The 19,901-nt window shown below is 49.1% G+C and overlaps 1 protein-coding gene across 1 annotated transcript; it reads right to left on the reverse strand.

Moving 5' to 3' along the window:
* Nucleotides 1-89: 89 nt before the first annotated feature.
* LOC116956978 (aerolysin-like protein) lies at nt 90-5,321 on the reverse strand. Its single transcript, XM_032978889.2, has 2 exons — nt 5,148-5,321; nt 90-1,815 (listed from the first exon to the last, which is right to left on the reverse strand). The coding sequence occupies exon 2, from the start codon at nt 1,797-1,799 to the stop codon at nt 858-860; it is 942 nt and encodes a 313-aa protein (XP_032834780.1). The 5' UTR covers nt 1,800-1,815; nt 5,148-5,321; the 3' UTR covers nt 90-857.
* Nucleotides 5,322-19,901: the final 14,580 nt, after the last annotated feature.

Genomic DNA, 19,901 nt, shown 5'->3' on the forward strand with positions numbered 1-19,901 from the left:
TGCCGCACTTCCCCCCCAGAGCGTGGCGACCTCTCGCTCCGCGTGTTGACGTCGCCGGCGACGGCTGAGCACGCGACCGCGGTTCCGGCGTTCTTTTTCGAAGACGTTTTATTTTATTTTTCACCCTGCACAGCCATCCCGTAGCACCGACTCATGCGCAGTCAAACGCGCGCGCGACTCCCTTTCCGCTTGCATGCACTTTCCCACGATTCAAAGAGCACGCGACTCGTGACGTGAATTGGTGGCGGCGGACACGATAAGGGGGGGGGGGGGGGGGGGTGGTTGGACGTCAACGTTGTAGGAGCTGTCGCCAATTCGAGGCCACCACCTCCTGATTTGCGCTTCGCGGTGTGAAGTTGAAGGCAAGTCCATGCACACACTCGCACGCACACTCGCACCCGCACACTCGCGCACACACACACTCGCACACTCGCACGCGCACACTCGTGCGCACACGCACACTCGCACACACGCGCACACATGCACTCGCACACGCACACTCGCACACACGTGCACACTCGCGCACACACGTGACCTGCCGGTGGTGGTGGGGGCGGTGGCGGTGGTGGTGGTGGTCGTCGCTGTCCGATTTCGGTCGAACGTCGTCGTCAACGTGCGTCGTCGCTTTTCTTCTTTCTCTTCATTTTCGCTTTTTTGCCACGGGGGAATTTTCCTCGGCTCCTCCTCCAGCAGCCCATCGAACAAACTCCCCTCCCTCCCTCAGCACCGTTTTGTTGCGACGCTCGGCCTCCGCAGGGAACAGGTAGGCGGCGGCATGCGGCGGCGGCGGCGCCGCTGGCGAAGCTCGGAAGAAGCGCGGAGGCCCTCGCGGGGAGGGGGGCGGGCGCCGGCCCTCGTCACTTCTCCCGCGTCTCGGCCGTCGCCTTGGTGTACGCGAGGCCCTTGTAGACGCCCTCCATGGGGATGTCGAAGGTGGCGCCGTTCAACAGGGTCATGCGCACCGTGCCCTTGTAGGGGAGGTCGATTTCCGCGCGGCCGATGTTGACGTCGATGGCCACCGTCTTGCCCGGGGGCACGGTGACGTCGAACGAGAGGAGCTCGGTCTTCGACTCGGAGTTCTCGACGCCGCGGGTGCTCTCGGTGCCCACCGTGAAGCTGAAGCCGCTCGACACCTCGACGACGTCGGGGATGCCGGCCGTGACGCTGATGCTGACGGTCGCCTCGAGCTTGTTCGCGATCGACCACGACGAGGTCTTGGTCACCGTCTTGGAGGTCTCCACCTTGTAGGTCTGCGGGACGGAGCCCCGGTTCTTGTAGCTGATGGACTTGATCTCCTCCATCTGGACCTTCGGGAGCTCCCGGTGCAGCGTCGGGTACGTCACGTTGATCAACTCGGACCGCTTCACCGAATTGATGAACACGAAGCCCATGCAGTCGATGTCCGAGCCGCCCTTGCCCACAATGCCGAGGCAGATCCCCGAGCCGATGTCGATGGGGTACTCCGTCTTCAGCCCCCAGTCGGTCATCTTCACGAAGAATTCCCGCCCCTTGCTGGTCTTGAACTTGATGGCGCCCAGGCGCGTGCCGGCGCCGTTGCCCCACAGCGACAGCGACGAGAAGAGCTCGCCGGGCTGGAAGACGAACTCGCTGTGAGATCCTAACGGGCTGCCGTACTGCGCGGACGTTCCGTTGGTCAGCCAGGCCTTCACGCACTTCACCTGCCACCCGCCAACCCACACCCAGATCTTCTCAAGCGTCGCCCCGTTGCTCCTGCCATCGAAGGTGAAGTCGGTGCCGCCTTGTCCTCCGCACGTGTGTATGGCCAGTGGGTACGGCATTCTCTCCTCTCTCGACCTGCTCGTCGCAAGACGCACGCGCGAACGACGCGACGGTCACCCGCAAGTTCCGCTTCGATCTCGGCGATGTTTTTGACAGATTCGCATTAGCGGACGTCGTTATTGCCAAAAAAGGAAGTAGACGTTGGGTCGGATAATTATCGACCGGTAAAATATCTGGCGTCGAAAAAGGAATTCAAGCTTTGACGACGGAAAGGTTTGAGCATTGGCGAGCATCGCTGTTTTGAGGGCGAGAGAAACCCTCGTCCACGAGAATTACAGCTCCGTTTAACCCGCAGGACGGCTTTTGCGACCAACGTCATCCATGATAGAGGGGTTTGTTTTGGGTTAAATCGCCACGTGAATGTATAAATCCGTCGTTAAAACCCGCCACCACGCGCCACAGCCAACCGGTAAGGTTTTGTCACGCAAACAGAACGTGGCCAATTCGTTACTGGTGTAGAGGAGAGATGTACGCGGTGCACGCAGTTAAGCGGGTGCAACTGAGGACGAACAGGTGTGTCCGCGTTGCAACACGAGGTTTGCACCGACAAACCGCCGGTAATTAAGGGGGGAAGCGGGTGCAAACGAGGTCGAGCAGGTGGGCACGTTGAGGCAGGAGGTTGGCTTCGGGGAGACGGGAGATTGGGGGTGATGATAAGGGACAGATGGATGAGCGGGTATTAGGCAACGGTAGTTGAGGGCAGCGGTGGAGATGCAAAGTTCAGTGCGGAGTCACTGATGGGTGGGGTGGGTCGGGTAGGTGGTAGGTGGGGTGTAGCTACTACTTATGTAGCTACATTTACTTATGTAGCTACTACTGTAGGCGCAGCTTTCTTATACCAAAAAATAAGCTCCGCCTTAACTTGGAGCAATAAGGCTGCCGCGTGTTTGAGGTGCCTTAAATCAAACTGGTTCTTTATTTCTTAGTTGCACAAAAACGAGCGATTTCTAAAGTTACATCTTCGCCTGTCCACGCGCTCCCCGCCCGGCTCTCCTCGTCACTTCCCGTTTAGTCTCGGACCGGAAGTGACGTTGGTTCAACCAACGGAGCGTCTCACCACAGGGGGGGGGGGGGGGGGGTTATAAACAGTTGGAATATTCCAAATCAAATATGCCCAGTCTGTCAATAAATGTATGACAGGTGTACATCAAATGTAGTACTACTTATGTAGCTACTGGTAGCAAGGCCCCCGTGCTAAATGCTTTCAAGCTTATCAATTCCAGTTCCGTGATTCTGCACTTGCTCTATTACTATAGTACTACACCGCCTTCAACTTTTACGAACTACTGGGGGTGTTTAAGGTTCGCGATTTGTCGCATTATCTGGCTGTAGAGCAAATGGAAAAATACAATTACTTCACTCTACAAGTTAAACAATTTGTGTTTTAATATTTAAGTGTGATTTTTATTTGAATTTAAGGCCCCTTTATAGCAACAAATGCATCAGGCACCGCACTTAGAGCTTCATGCGGCCCTCTAAGACACCCAGAGGCTGCAAGGCTGCAACGATGTGAACAGCAAAGGCACAGCGGTGCAAATCGTGACGCCGTTGTGAGCATGGACTTATATGTAATTCGTTTATATCAAGAAAACAACAATAATTCGAGCATTTACTTTGGCGATAATCACTCACCACTCAACACTCACAACTCAACATACACCACTCAGAACTCACCACTCAGAACTCACTTCTCACACTCACCACTCACAACTCATCACTTACAACTCACCACTTACAACTCAAAACTCACCTCTCCCACCACTCACAATTCACACTCACCTCTCACAACTCACCTCTCACAACTCATCACTCACCTCTCACAACTCACCACTCAAACTCACCACTCACAATTCACACCTCTCACAATCACTCACAACTCATCACTCACAACTCACCACTCACTACTCACAACTGACACCACTTACAACTCACCTCTCAAACCACTCACCTCTCACCACTCAGAACTCACCACTCAGAACTCACCACTCACTACTCACACTCAAAATGCACACTCACCACTCACAACTCACCACTCACAACTCACCTCTCACAACTCACCACTCAGAACTCACCACTCAGAACTCACCACTCACAACTCACCACTCACAACTCACCACTCACAACTCACAATCACCACTCACCTCTCACAACTCACCACTCAGAACTCACTATTCACCACTCACTACTCACCACTCACCTTTCACACTCACCACTCACAACTCACCACTAACTACTCACAACTTTCACCACTCACAACTGACCACGCACACTCACCTCTCACCACTCACAATCATGTCACCTCTCATCACTCACCTCGCACACTCACCACACACTCACTACTCACTCGCTCACACTCACAATGCACACTCACCACTCATGATGTGTGTCTGGACGAAGAATAATGAGGGTGTGTTAGGCGGTGTTAGGCGGTTCCAACAAAAACTCTGGGGTGATGGAAGTAATTTGCTTAATGAAATAAATCTGAGTAAGCCCAATAACCCGGCACCAAGCCCCGGATCGAGTTGTCATCGTGGCCACAGCTTTTGATGACACCACCACCATCACCACCACCATCTCCACCACCACCACCACTACCACCGCACCTTATCGCCAACGCGTTCTCTCCCCTCTGCCAGATCCCGCAGCTGCTGCAGAGTCGACTCACAGCCAACTGAAAGGTCTGCCCTGAGAGTCTCATTCCACTGGCTGGCGTTAGACTCACACAAAGACCCATAGACTCATCACACACAGACCCATAGACTCATCACACAGAGACCCATAGACTCTTGTCGAGACCCATAGGCTAACACAGAGACCCGTAGACTCGCACAGAGACTCATAGACTCATGCAGAGACCCATAGACTCACGCAGAGACCCAGGACACACACAGAGACTGGACATCTGTGAAAAAGAGCTTCGTAGCTGATCAGATTTCTCCAGGATAAAGATTTTAATTTGATTTTGATTGATACCACTCACACCACTCACCACTCACCTCTCACGACTCACAATCATCTCGCACACCACTCAACACTCACCACTCACACCACTCTCACCACTCTCGCTCACCACTCACACCACTCACCACTCACACCTCATAATCATTTCGCACACCACTCACCACTCACACCACACACCACTCACCACTCTCGCTCACCACTCACACCACTCACACCACTCACCACTCACAATCATCTCGCACAATACTCAACACTCACCACTCACACCACTCACCACTCTCGCTCACCACTCGCTCACCACTCACCTCTCATAACTCACCACTCACACCTCACAATCATCTCGCACACTCACCACTCACACCACTCACCACTCGCTCACCACTCACCACAAGGGGCTCAACTCTTGACAGAGAATCGACGTCAGTCTCCAATCCTCCTCCCTCCTCTCTCGCTGGAACCTCTCGCAGTTTTATAGCCACCGACGCGCGTGGCCCACGTGGTCAACCGACGCGCGTGGCCCACGTGGTCAACCGACGCGCGTGGGCCACCGGCGCGTGCCACCCACCGCTGACGTCAGAACAGGTGTGAGGTTTTCTCTTCATTTATTTATTTTAAAATTCATTTTTTCTTCGTTAGATTTCTCTTGTTATTCCTGTTATTTCTTTTCTTTCCTCCTTTTCACTTAAATATTTTTACTTTGTTAGATTATTTTTTTATTTCTGTTCTTTATTTTCTCTTTCCGTTTCACTTTTATATTTTGACTTCAAATTTTGAATTTTGATTTAAAGCTTTCGTGACTGCAGGGATTCATATTCTTGGTTATTTCGGTAAAGTCACCACGTAGAAAGAACCAAGAATATATTTTGACTTCGTTAATTTTTTTCTTTTTCTTTCTTATTTCTTTCCTTTTAATGTTTAAAGTTTTTTTTTTGTTTTCGTTCTTTTCTTTTAGTACTTTTTTATTTCCTTTTCATTAAATATTTTTATTTCGTTAGACTTCTTTTATCTTTTTTCTTTTCTTAAAATTGTCCTTCCTCTTTTCCGTAAAATTTTAATTTCATTTTTCTTCCTTCCCTTTCTTTCTTTCTATTAATTTTTTTCCTTATTTCCCCAATATTTTTTTTCCTTGTCTTTTTCTTCCCTTCCGTCTATCATTTTTCTCCACGTGTTTTTATTTCTGTTGCTGCGGTGAAGGCGACGTTGTGGGGGGGGGGGTCCGATGTGGGGGGTGGGAGTCGAGGGGGGTGTGGGGGGGTGGTGAGTAATTTGTAAATAGCTTAACTACCCGGGACATGGATTCACCACGCCCGGCCGCCTTTGTCTCCCCAGTGGCGATGTTCACACACCGCACCAGGTACTCATTTGAGGCTGAGTCGACCTAGGGGAGGCCCGGGACCGGTTCAGATAATCGTCACTGGTGTTGGCCGTGAGGGGGGAATCGAACCCGGGTCGCCAGGTTCATAGCGCAGCGTAGCGCTAACCGCTACAATACCGCTCCCCACACACACAGAGACACACACAGACACACACACAGATACACACAGCAACAACAACAACCGCCATTCGCCACTAAGTGGCGGTGACGTCACCACGACGCTTGTGCCAGGCCATGTGCACCTTGAGGCCACGTGAAGTGTCGAACGCCCGCTGGCAGGAGGTCACGGGGCAGACCCAGGTGCCACGGGTCGACTGACTGAGATGACTGGCTGATGCACCACCTGTGCCCCCTACTGTGCCAACCTGCTGTGCTTTACCACCCGGCGTTCCGCTCGTTCTGAGCGTCGCTCCTCCGCCCTCCATTGTTGTTGGAGGGCGACTACCTCCAACTGCCCAGTAGCATCCTTTACGAGCCTCCTCCACAGAGGCCGATCTTGACACCGCTGGTACCAGTCATCGGCAAGTCCACTCAGCTCCACGTCCTCCTGTACCACATCACTCCATCTCTTCTCTAGCCCGTGCCGCGCCTGCTTAGCCCCCTCAATCCGGCCGAACAAAAACTGTTTCGGCATGCGGTGGCTGGGCATGCGGGCTACATGACCCAGCCATCGCAGCCTTGCCCGCCGGAGGAGCTCACCGATGGGACCTTGCCCAGATCTTTCAAGGATTTGTGAGCTCCTCACACAATCCAGTCTGGTTAAACCCAGGATGGATCGTAGGCAGGCCAGCCTAAATGTTTCTAACCGGCGAGGATGTTCCATTAGGGGGGTCCACGTTTCGCAAGCGTAGAGAAGGGAGGAAATGACCGTGGCCGAGAAGACCTGAAGCTTAGTGCAGAGCGACAGACCAGGTAGCTTCCACACAGCGTTAGGCAACCGATGAAAGATATTGCCGCTCGACTGATTCGGAGTGAGACCTCTGCTGTTAAACTGGAGCCGGTCATAAGCACACTGCCCAGGTATGGGAAACTCTCCACTCTCTCCACAACTGCCCCATCTCCGATTGGGAGTTGTGGGGGTGGAGTGTCCGTTGGTACAAAATACCCAGGCAGGTGCTTAGTTTTGGTGGGGCTGATGGTAAGGCCCCACCTCTTAGTGGCATGCTCCAGTCTCAGCAGCAGCATCTCCAACTCCTCCTCTGACTGAGCAGCTATTACCAAGTCATCAGCATACATAACGTGGTTGAGCAATAGGGAGCCATCCCTTGACCGCACCCGGGTATCGATCAGCCTCCCATTATATCTGTACCATATGGAGATTCCCCCGGTACAGCTATTGAAGGCTTCACGAACTACGTGGTCAAAATAGATGTTAAATAATGTGGGAGCCAGAAGACATCCCTGTCGTACCCCAAGGTGTACAGGGAATGGCTCTGACTCCCGGCCACGTAGTTTTACCCGGGCCCGCTCACCATCATGAAGGTCCTTAATGATCTTGAGCAGAGGGTCAGGTACTCCAAAAGCACGAAGAACGACCCAGAGCCCAGGCCTACTGATGGTATCATAGGCCTTAACCAGGTCAATAAAGCAGAGATGTAGGTCTTGTTGGAATTCCCAACACCTCTGCTGTAGCAGACGGACAGAAAATATGGCATCTGTGCAGGACCGCCCTTTCCTGAAACCGCATTGGGGCTCCGCAAGCCTCTCCTCAGCGTGCCTGGAAAGGGGATGCTGAATAATCCTTGCCAGGACCTTTCCCGGCACACTGAGGAGTGAGATGCCCCTGTAGTTGTTACAGTCTGTGCGGTCCCCCTTCTTAAAAAGGGGGACCACCAGGGCATCCTTCCAATCTGCGGAACCTGTCCAGTGATCCAGACTGTTGTTATGATGTCATATCGGGCAGTCTGTGCACAAACGCCACCCTCCCTCAGCATTTCGCTTGGGAGATCATCTCTGCCCACTGCCTTTCCTGGTCTCAGACTCCGGATTGCCTTCAGTACTTCCTCAACAGATGGCACCTCAGCCAGCCACTCACAGGGGGTGACTTCTTCCAATATTTGAGGCACCACAGCCTCAGCAGGGTCATCCTCACTTTGTGCCACGATATTTTCCTGGCTGAGGGATTTTCCCTCCCCCAGGACCTCACAGAAATGCTCAGCAAATCTGCAAACCTGTTCCTGGGGGTCGGAGATTGGATCACCGTTTTTTCCCCTATTGATGGTAGTAGGTGTGGCGCTGCAGGTTACTTTTCTGATGGAGTTAAATAGAGAATTGTGATCGCGGGCCACTGAGGCCGACTCCATCTCCTCAGCAACCCGCGACCACCACCCAACCTTGCAGCGCCTCCAAGCGAAGGCTGCGGTAAGCCTCTTCATTCTCTGACGTGGGATTCTTTAGCCGATGACAGTGGGGCTGTCGCTTATTCTCAACCATCCTGAACACCTCCTCTGTCAGCCAGGGTCTCTGGGGAGGTCTGGACCGCGTACCTAAAGCAGCAATTGCAGCTGCATGAGTCACAGTCCTAAACCTCGCCCATTTACCCTCGACATCAGGAGGAGTCGGGGACGATGCCAATCCCAGCCGCAAGCGATGATGAAATTCTCGCTTGCAACTTTCATCAGATAATTGAGACCAGGCCACTTTAGGTCGGAATGGGGTCCTGGGTGTACACCCACCACCGGAGTGGAAGAATGGCAGGCGCATCTTACAGATGACTAGTCGATGGTCAGAGGGCAGATCAGCTCCACGGTAGGTCCTGGTGTCAAGGACATGGGCTCGCATCCGCTGGTCCGTCACTATGTAGTCCAGCAGATGTTCTTGCTTGGACCCGGCATGCATCCATGATGTTGTGTGGATGCGCCGATGCCGGAACAGCGTGTTGGTAATTACAAGCGCATGGGCTGCACAAAAATCTAGCAGCCTCCTACCGTTGTTATTGAGCTGATCTGGCCCATGCCCTCCAATCACTCCAGACCAGGTGCCAGTATCATGACCAACTCGGGCATTGAAGTCACCCAACATGATGACTCTATGCCGAGGGGCCACTTTAGCCAGCACCTGTGACAGGAGGTCATAGAAGGCATCTGACTCATCGGCTTTGCCTGCATCCCTCCACGGATGTTCATCTTCGGTGGGGGCATAAGTAACCACGACCACCATTCCTCGCCTCCGGTTGATGGGAAGGCGAGCCCAAAGTAGCCTGGGGCTTACAGCTTCCCACACCTCACCGCCACGCTCCCACGCACCCTTCATTCTTTTGTTCAAAAGAAGAGCCACACCCAGTTGTTTGGCAGTCTGCTGCCCCGAGTAGAGGACTGTCCACCCCTCATGGTGGCAGGAGCCAGAGCCGGTCCACCAGACCTCCTGAATGCCGCATAGATCCAGGCGGTACCGGTCCAGCTCCCGACAGAGGAGTGGCAGCCTCTCCTCCGCAGTGAGCGTTCGAACATTCCAAGTGGCCACCCGTAGTAGCTTTTCGTTGTTTCTGGAGTAGCCCCGAGGGTAGGTATTCAATCTCCTGGCTCCATCAATTGGGGTTTGGCCAGGAGACGTCATAGATGCCTGGCCCCCCGGGGCCTCAGGCACAAGCTTATTAGTTACATATTTCAGTTTAACTCGTGGTTTCGTGGTAATTAATTGAAGGTGGAGGGGTTACCAGCCCCTCGCACCCGTCCAGAGCCCCCGTTTAGCCCCTGTGGTGGACACATATGCCATGAGGGGAGGAGCCAATCAAAATTGGATCTCCCCCCACAGCACTGTCCACGACAGAGTTGCCCATCCGGCACCGCGAGGAGGTAGGGGGTTGTTTTGCCGGATACACACAGACACACACAGACACACACACAGACACAACAACAACCGCCATTCACCACTAAGTGGCGGTGACGTCCCCACGACGCTTGTGCCAGGCCATGTGCACCCTGAGGCCACGTGAAGTGTCGAACGCCCGCTGGCAGGAGGTCACGGGGCAGACCCAGGTGCCACGGGTCGACTGACTGTAATGACTGAGATGGCTGGCTGATGCACCACCGGTGCCCCCTACTGTGCCAACCTGCTGTGCTTTAGCCACCCGGCACTCCGCTCGTTGTTGTGAGCGTCGCTCCTCCGCCCTCCGTTGTTGTTGGAGGGCGAATACCTCCAACTGCCCAGTAGCATCCTTCACGAGCCTCCTCCACAGAGGTCGATCTTGACACCGCTGGTACCAGTCATCGGCAAGTCCACTCAGCTCCACGTCCTCCTGTACCACATCACTCCATCTCTTCTCTAGCCCGTGCCGCGCCCGCTTAGCCCCCTCAATCCGGCCGAACAAAAGCTGTTTCGACATGCGTTGGCTGGGCATGCGGGCTACATGACCCAGCCATCGCAGCCTTGCCCGCCGGAGGAGCTCACCGATGGGACCTTGCCCAGATCTTTCAAGGATTTGTGAGCTCCTCACACAATCCAGTCTGGTTAAACCCAGGATGGATCGTAGGCAGGCCAGCCTAAATGTTTCTAACTGGCGAAGATGTTCCATTAGGGGGGTCCACGTTTCGCAAGCGTAGAGAGGGGAGGGAATGACCGTGGCCGAGAAGACCTGAAGCTTAGTGCAGAGCGACAGACCAGGTAGCAACCACACAGCGCTATGCAACCGATGAAAAGATATTGCCGCTCGACTGATTCGGAGTGAGACCTCTGCTCTTAAACTGGAGCCGGTCATAAGCACACTGCCCAAGTATGGGAAACTCTCCACTCTCTCCACAACTGCTCCATCACCAATTGGGAGTTGTTGGGGTGGAGTGTCCATTGGTACAAAATACCCAGGCAGGTGCTTAGTTTTGGTGGTGCTGATGGTAAGGCCCCATCTATTAGTGGCACGCTCTAGTCCCAGCAGCAGCGTCTCCAACTCCTCCTCTGAATGAGCAGCTATTACCAAATCATCGGCATACATAACATGGTTGAGCAATAGGGAGCCATCCCTTGACCGCACCCGGGCATCGATCAGCCGCCCATTATATCTGTACCATATGGAGATTCCCCCGGTATAGCTATTGAAGGCTTCACGAACTACGTGGTCAAAAAAGATGTTAAATAATGTGGGAGCCAGAGGACATCCCTGTCGCACCCCAAGGTGTACAGGGAATGGCTCTGACTTCCGGCCACGTAGTTTTACCCGGGCCCGCTCACAATCATGAAGGTCCTTAATGATCGTGAGCAGAGAGTCAAGTACTTCAAAAGCACGAAGAACAACCCAGAGCCCAGGCCTAATGATGGTATCATAGGCCTTGACCAGGTCAGTAAAGCAGAGATGTAGGTCCTGTTGGAATTCCCTACACCTCTGCTGTAGCAGACGGACAGGAAATATGGCATCTGTGCAGGACCGCCCTTTCCTGAAATCGCATTGGGGCTCCGCAAGCACGCTAGCAACTACACTACCGCTCCCCCCCCACACACACAGACACACAGACACACACATACAGCACGCTAACCTCTACACTACCGCTCCCCCCACACACAGACACACACACAGACACAGACACACACAGACAGCACGCTAACCACTACACTACCGCTCCCCCCACACACAGACATACACATACAGACACACAGATACACACACAGACAGCACGCTAACCACTACACCAGCTCATTTTTACTAAAGGTATTGTGGTTAATGCAGACATGAATCCTTGTAAAAAGGCCAGAAAAAAGTGGAAAAACCCTATTATTACATTTTGGTACTGGCAAAGGAGGTCTAATGAGATAGTGTATGGTGGTGTAGTGTATAGTGTAGTCTATAGAAGTGTAGTTTATAGTGTAAGTAGTGTATGGTGGTGTAGTGTATAGTAGTGTAAGTAGTGTATGGTGGTGTAGTGTATAGTGTAGTCTATAGAAGTGTAGTGTATAGTGTAAGTAGTATATGGTGGTGTAGTGTATAGTGTAGTCTATAGAACTGTAGTGTATAGTGTAAGTAGTGTATGGTGGTGTAGTGTATAGTGTGTTCTATAGAAGTATAGTGTATAGTGTAAGTAGTGTATGGTGGTGTAGTGTATAGTGTAGTCTATAGAAGTGTAGTGTATAGTTTAAGTAGTGTATGGTGGTGTAGTGTATAGTGTAGTCTATAGAAGTGTAGTGTATAGTGTTAGCAGTGTATGGTGGTGTAGTGTATAGTGTGTTCTATAGAAGTGTAGTGTATAGTATAAGTAGTGTATGGTGGTGTAGTGTATAGTGTATTCTATAGAAGTGTAGTGTATAGTGTAAGTAGTGTATGGTGGTGTAGTGTATAGTGTAGTCTATAGAAGTGTAGTGTATAGTGTAAGTAGTGTATGGTGGTGTAGTGTATAGTGCAGTCTATAGAAGTGTAGTGTATAGTGTAAGTAGTGTATGGTGGTTTAGTGAATAGTGTAGTCTATAGAAGTGTAGTGTATAGTGTAGTAGTGTAGTGTATAGTTTAGTGTATTGTAGTGTATTGTGTAGTGTATAGTAGCGTAGTGTATAGTAGTGTATAGTGTAGTGGTGTATGGTGGTGTCGTGTATAGTACCGTAGTGTATAGTGTAGTGTATAGTGCAGTAGTGAATGTGGTGTAGTTTAGTGTGTATTAGTGTATAGTGTTGTGTATAGTAGTGTACAGGTAGTCCCCGACTTACGATGGTCCGACTTACGATGGCGATAGCGGTATGGCAAAATTGTAAAATATTTTAATTTTCTGCGGCAGGCAAACGCAGCAGCGTACGAGGTACGATAGTGTAACTTTATCATTGCCATCCTCCTCTTCCGACAACTAAGTTGGTGCAGCCATCAACAACCTAGCATCGTTCACGTATGCAGACGGCGGACAGAATCTTTGTGAGCACAGTAGAATGTGATACGTTACGATACGTTCAATGCATGTATGATACATAGCTTCAGCGATTTCATTTCAGGGTTACCACGATACGTTCAATGCATGTTGAAAGTTTTTATAGCAGATAGGATTGTTTCCTGAAAAAAACTTTCCATTAAATTGCATTTCATATAGTTAGGCTAAGAATTAACCTTGTTTTTTACTTTAAATTTTACTGTGCAATACAGTATTGTAATTCATAATGCATACAGTATATAGTTTATACAGTACGGTACTGTAAATGGCTCTGTTTTGCTAACTTATCACTATTCTTTAAGACTCCTGGGTAGGCTATGCCATCTTCGACTTACGATGAGGTCGTCGTAACGCATCTCCATCGTAAGTCGGGGACTACCTGTATAGTGTAGTAGTGTATGGTGGTGTAGTGTAAAGCAGTGTAGTGTATGGTGTAGTGTATAGTGTAGTGTATGGTGGTGTTGTGTAAAGTAGTGTAGTGTATAGTGTAGTACACTAATACAGCACGTCGGTGTGTTGGAGAGCCAAGTTATATTAGTATACTTCACTATACACTATACTATACACTACACTATACACTACACTAATATAGTCTACATACTGCACTATACTATACACTACACGAAACACTACACTATACATTAGTGCTGTACTAGTGACGAATTGGTATGTTCTGTTTACGTGACACAACCCTTACTCGTTGGCTGTGTCGGGTGGTGGGTTTTAGCGACGCAACATTTAAAAATATACGTGGCGATCTAACCCAACAAAAAAAACCTCTATCATGGAAGTCAACGCAAATGAAGCAAACAGCGAAGACAGAAGTCGTGAGTCAGCGCGTTCCAGGTGATTTGATGCCCATCAAGGCACCGAGGCTTCGGGCAAAAGAGAATGATTAAGTTTAAGACGCGTTGACCGATAATAGTGGACGGAGTTTAATTGACAAATACAAAGTCAAGGGTGAATAATCATGAGCGTCGCCACGCTGAGTGAAAAGGCTGAGAGGTGACGTTGTGGTCTGGGCATCACGCGCACTGCCCAAAGACTTCGTCGTGTAAACTTTCCTGTCAAGCCGTGCGGTTAACAGAGACCCACAGACTCACCTAAACAGAGAGACCTACAGACTCACCACACAGAGTGACCCATAGACTCATCACACAGAGTGACCCATAGACTCATCACACAGAGACCCACAGACTCACCCACACATAGAGACCCATAGACTCACCAAGCAGAGACCCACAGACTTACCACACATAGACCCATAGACTCACCACACAGGGAAACATAGACTCATGACACAGAGAACCACAGACTCACCACACAGTGAGACCCATAGACTCACCACACAGAGACCCATAGACTCAGCACACAAAAAAACATAGACTCACCACACAGAGACCCATAGACTCACCACACAGAGACCGATCGACTCAGCACACAAGAAAACATAGACTCACCACAAAGAGACCCATAGACTCTCTCACACAGAGAGATCCATAGACTCATGACACAGAGACCCACAGACTCACCACACAGAGACCCACAGACTCACCACACAGAGACCCATAGACTCACCACGCAGAGACCCACAGACTAACCACACAGAGACCCATAGACTCACCACACAGAGACCCACAGACTCACCACACAGAGACCCATAGACTCACCACGCAGAGACCCACAGACTAACCACACAGAGACCCATAGACTCACCACGCAGAGATCCACAGACTCACCACACAGAGACCCGTAGACTCACCTACACAGAGACCCGTAGACTCACCACACAGAGACCCGTAGACTCACCCACACAGAGACCCACAGACTCACCTCACAGAGATCCATAGACTCACCACACAGAGACCCATAGACTCACCACACAGAGACCCACAGACTAACCACACAGAGACCCATAGACTCACCACACAGAGACCCACAGACTCACCACACAGAGACCCATAGACTCACCACGCAGAGACCCACAGACTAACCACACAGAGACCCATAGACTCACCACGCAGAGATCCACAGACTCACCACACAGAGACCCGTAGACTCACCTACACAGAGACCCGTAGACTCACCACACAGAGACCCGTAGACTCACCCACACAGAGACCCACAGACTCACCTCACAGAGATCCATAGACTCACCACACAGAGACCCATAGACTCACCACACAGAGACCCATAGACTCACCACACAGAGACCCGTAGACTCACCCACACAGAGACCCACAGACTCACCACACAGAGACCGATAGACTCAGCACACAAAAAAACATAGACTCACCACACAGAGACCCATAGACTCACCACGCAGAGACCCACAGACTTACCACGCAGAGACCCACAGACTAACCACACAGAGACCCATAGACTCACCACGCAGAGATCCACAGACTCACCACACAGAGACCCGTAGACTCACCTACACAGAGACCCGTAGACTCACCACACAGAGACCCGTAGACTCACCCACACAGAGACCCACAGACTCACCTCACAGAGATCCATAGACTCACCACACAGAGACCCATAGACTCACCACACAGAGACCCATAGACTCACCACACAGAGACCCGTAGACTCACCCACACAGAGACCCACAGACTCACCACACAGAGACCCATAGACTCACAATAAAGAGACTCATAGAATCACCTATCCCTGTCAACCCATACGGCTGACCCCGTGTTCATGTGCAGAGTGTTCAGGCCCACAAAGCGTTCAGCCCTATCAATGCGTGCTTTGTAGGATGAACGTTGAGATTCATAAAGGGCACGGGGCCACCAATATGGTCTGAATGTGTCTGTAATAAGAAGGGGTACTGATAAGGGGTTGACAGGTATGTTGTCATGTAGTGTGTAGTGTATAGTAGTATAGTGTAATGTATAGTGTAGTGTATAGAAGTGTATAGTGTAGTGTATAGTAGTGTATTGTGTAGTGTATTGTAGTGTATAGTGTAGTGTATAGTAGTGTATAGTGTAGTGTATAGTGTAGCGTATAGTGTAGTGTATAGTAGTGTATAGTGTAGTATATTGTAGTGTATAATGTAGTGTATAGTGTAGTGTATAATAGTGTATAGTGTAGTGTATAGTAGTGTATAGTAGTGTAGTGTATAGTAGTGTAGTGTATAGTGTAGTGTGTAGTAGTGTAGTGTATAGTGTAGTAGTGTATAGTAGTGTAGTGTATAGTGTAGTGTAAAGTGTCGTAGTGTAGTGTATAGTGTAGTGTATAGTGTAGTGTATAGTGTAGTAGTGTATAGTAGTGTAGTGTATAATAGTGTAGTGTATAGTAGTGTAGTGTACAGTAGTGTAGTGTATAGTAGTGTAGTGTATAGTAGTGTAGTGTATAGTGTAGTGTATAGTGTAGTGTATAGTGTAGTAGTGTATAGTAGTGTAGTGTATAGTAGTGTAGTGTATAGTAGTGTAATGTATAATGTAGTGTATAATGTAGTGTATAGTGTCGTGTATAGGATGACAAGGGGTTGACAGGGTATTACAATTGCACGCAACATTGATGGCAGACAAGTTGGGGGAGACACCGCGTCACAAATTATCAACGCATCGCGTGGTGGTTCACTCAGCTTGGCGGCCCTGCGAGTGCTCGTGGCAACTTTGAGGTCGTTAAAGCGGCATCCTCCCCCACGCCATGAGGCTAGCGAGCGTCCTCACAGCAACCCACGCCTCGCGATCCCTGTCAAGCCCTTGTCGGTGCTGCCCTGGCCGATGACAGGCCAATGGAGACGTTACTGGTCACACCGTTCCCATACGGCTGACCCCGTGTTCATGTGCAGAGTGTTCAGGCCCACACAGCGTTCAGCCCTTTCAATGCGTGCTTTGTAGGATGAACGTTGAGATTCATAAGGGGCACGGGGCCACCAATATGGTCTGAATGGGTCTGTAATAAGAAGGGGTACTGATAAGGGGTTGACAGGTATGTTGTCATGTAGTGTGAGTGTATAGTAGTATAGTGTAATGTATAGTGTAGTGTATAGTAGTGTATAGTGTAGTGTATAGTAGTGTATAGTGTAGTGTATTGTAGTGTATAGTGTAGTGTATAGTAGTGTATAGTGTAGTGTATAGTGTAGTGTATAGTAGTGTATAGTGTAGTGTATTGCAGTGTATAATGTAGTGTATAGTGTAGTGTATAGTACTGTATAGTGTAGTGTATAGTAGTGTATAGTAGTGTAGTGTATAGTAGTGTAGTGTACAGTGTAGTGTATAGTAGTGTAGTGTGTAGTAGTGTATTGTATATTAGTGAAGTGTATAGTGTAGTAGTGTATAGTAGTGTAGTGTATAGTAGTGTAGTGTATAGTAGTGTAGTGTATAGTAGTGTAGTGTATAGTGTAGTAGTGTATAGTAGTGTAGTGTATAGTGTAGTGTAAAGTTCCGTAGTGTAGTGTATAGTGTAGTAGTGTATAGTAGTGTAGTGTGTAGTAGTGTAGTGTATAGTGTAGTGTATAGTAGTGTAGTGTATAGTAGTGTAGTGTATAGTAGTGTAGTGTATAGTGTAGTGTGTAGTAGTGTAGTGTATAGTGTAGTGTAAAGTGTCGTAGTGTAGTGTATAGTGTAGTGTATAGTGTAGTGTATAGTGTAGTAGTGTATAGTAGTGTAATGTATAATAGTGTAGTGTATAGTAGTGTAGTGTATAGTAGTGTAGTGTATAGTAGTGTAATGTATAATGTAGTGTATAATGTAGTGTATAGTGTCGTGTATAGGATGACAAGGGGTTGACAGTGTATTACAATTGCACGCAACATTGATGGCAGACAAGTTGGGGGAGACATCGCGGCACAAATTATCAACGCATCGCGTGGTGGTTCACTCAGCTTGGCGGCCCTGCGAGTGCTCGTGGCAACTTTGAGGTCGTTAAAGCGGCATCCTCCCCCACGCCATGAGGCTAGCGAGCGTCCTCACAGCAACCCACGCCTCGCGATCCCTGTCAAGCCCTTGTCGGTGCTGCCCTGGCCGATGACAGGCCAATGGAGACGTTACTGGTCACACCGTTCCCATACGGCTGACCCCGTGTTCATGTGCAGAGTGTTCAGGCCCACACAGCGTTCAGCCCTTTCAATGCGTGCTTTGTAGGATGAACGTTGAGATTCATAAGGGGCACGGGGCCACCAATATGGTCTGAATGGGTCTGTAATAAGAAGGGGTACTGATAAGGGGTTGACAGGTATGTTGTCATGTAGTGTGAGTGTATAGTAGTATAGTGTAATGTATAGTGTAGTGTATAGTAGTGTATAGTGTAGTGTATAGTAGTGTATAGTGTAGTGTATTGTAGTGTATAGTGTAGTGTATAGTAGTGTATAGTGTAGTGTATAGTGTAGTGTATAGTAGTGTATAGTGTAGTGTATTGCAGTGTATAATGTAGTGTATAGTGTAGTGTATAGTACTGTATAGTGTAGTGTATAGTAGTGTATAGTAGTGTAGTGTATAGTAGTGTAGTGTAGTAATGTATAGTAGTAATGTATGTAGTGTAGTAATGTATAGTGTAGTGTATAGTAGTGTATAGTGTAGTGTATAGTAGTGTATAGTGTAGTGTATTGTAGTGTATAGTGTAGTGTATAGTAGTGTATAGTGTAGTGTATAGTGTAGTGTATAGTAGTGTATAGTGTAGTGTATTGCAGTGTATAATGTAGTGTATAGTGTAGTGTATAGTACTGTATAGTGTAGTGTATAGTAGTGTATAGTAGTGTAGTGTATAGTAGTGTAGTGTACAGTGTAGTGTATAGTAGTGTAGTGTGTAGTAGTGTATTGTATATTAGTGAAGTGTATAGTGTAGTAGTGTATAGTAGTGTAGTGTATAGTAGTGTAGTGTATAGTAGTGTAGTGTATAGTAGTGTAGTGTATAGTGTAGTAGTGTATAGTAGTGTAGTGTATAGTGTAGTGTAAAGTTCCGTAGTGTAGTGTATAGTGTAGTAGTGTATAGTAGTGTAGTGTGTAGTAGTGTAGTGTATAGTGTAGTGTATAGTAGTGTAGTGTATAGTAGTGTAGTGTATAGTAGTGTAGTGTATAGTGTAGTGTGTAGTAGTGTAGTGTATAGTGTAGTGTAAAGTGTCGTAGTGTAGTGTATAGTGTAGTGTATAGTGTAGTGTATAGTGTAGTAGTGTATAGTAGTGTAATGTATAATAGTGTAGTGTATAGTAGTGTAGTGTATAGTAGTGTAGTGTATAGTAGTGTAATGTATAATGTAGTGTATAATGTAGTGTATAGTGTCGTGTATAGGATGACAAGGGGTTGACAGTGTATTACAATTGCACGCAACATTGATGGCAGACAAGTTGGGGGAGACATCGCGGCACAAATTATCAACGCATCGCGTGGTGGTTCACTCAGCTTGGCGGCCCTGCGAGTGCTCGTGGCAACTTTGAGGTCGTTAAGGCGGCATCCTCCCCCACGCCATGAGGCTAGCGAGCGTCCTCACAGCAACCCACGCCTCGCGATCCCTGTCAAGCCCTTGTCGGTGCTGCCCTGGCCGATGACAGGCCAATGGAGACGTTACTGGTCACACCGTTCCCATACGGCTGACCCCGTGTTCATGTGCAGAGTGTTCAGGCCCACACAGCGTTCAGCCCTTTCAATGCGTGCTTTGTAGGATGAACGTTGAGATTCATAAGGGGCACGGGGCCACCAATATGGTCTGAATGTGTCTGTAATAAGAAGGGGTACTGATAAGGGGTTGACAGGTATGTTGTCATGTAGTGTGAGTGTATAGTAGTATAGTGTAATGTATAGTGTAGTGTATAGTAGTGTATAGTGTAGTGTATAGTAGTGTATTGTGTAGTGTATTGTAGTGTATAGTGTAGTGTATAGTGTAGTGTATAGTGTAGTGTATAGTAGTGTATAGTGTAGTGTATTGCAGTGTATAATGTAGTGTATAGTGTAGTGTATAGTACTGTATAGTGTAGTGTATAG

Source organism: Petromyzon marinus, chromosome 68, assembly GCF_048934315.1.
Source record: "Petromyzon marinus isolate PM22_M1 ecotype Great Lakes invasive population chromosome 68, UKy_Petmar_22M1.pri1.0, whole genome shotgun sequence".
Classification (NCBI taxonomy): Eukaryota; Metazoa; Chordata; class Hyperoartia; order Petromyzontiformes; family Petromyzontidae; genus Petromyzon; species Petromyzon marinus.

What these genes read in the sequence shown, in the direction of transcription:
- LOC116956978 (XM_032978889.2), bottom strand. Translation starts at nt 1,799, where the DNA reads ATGCCGTACCCACTGGCCATACACACGTGCGGAGGACAAGGCGGCACC.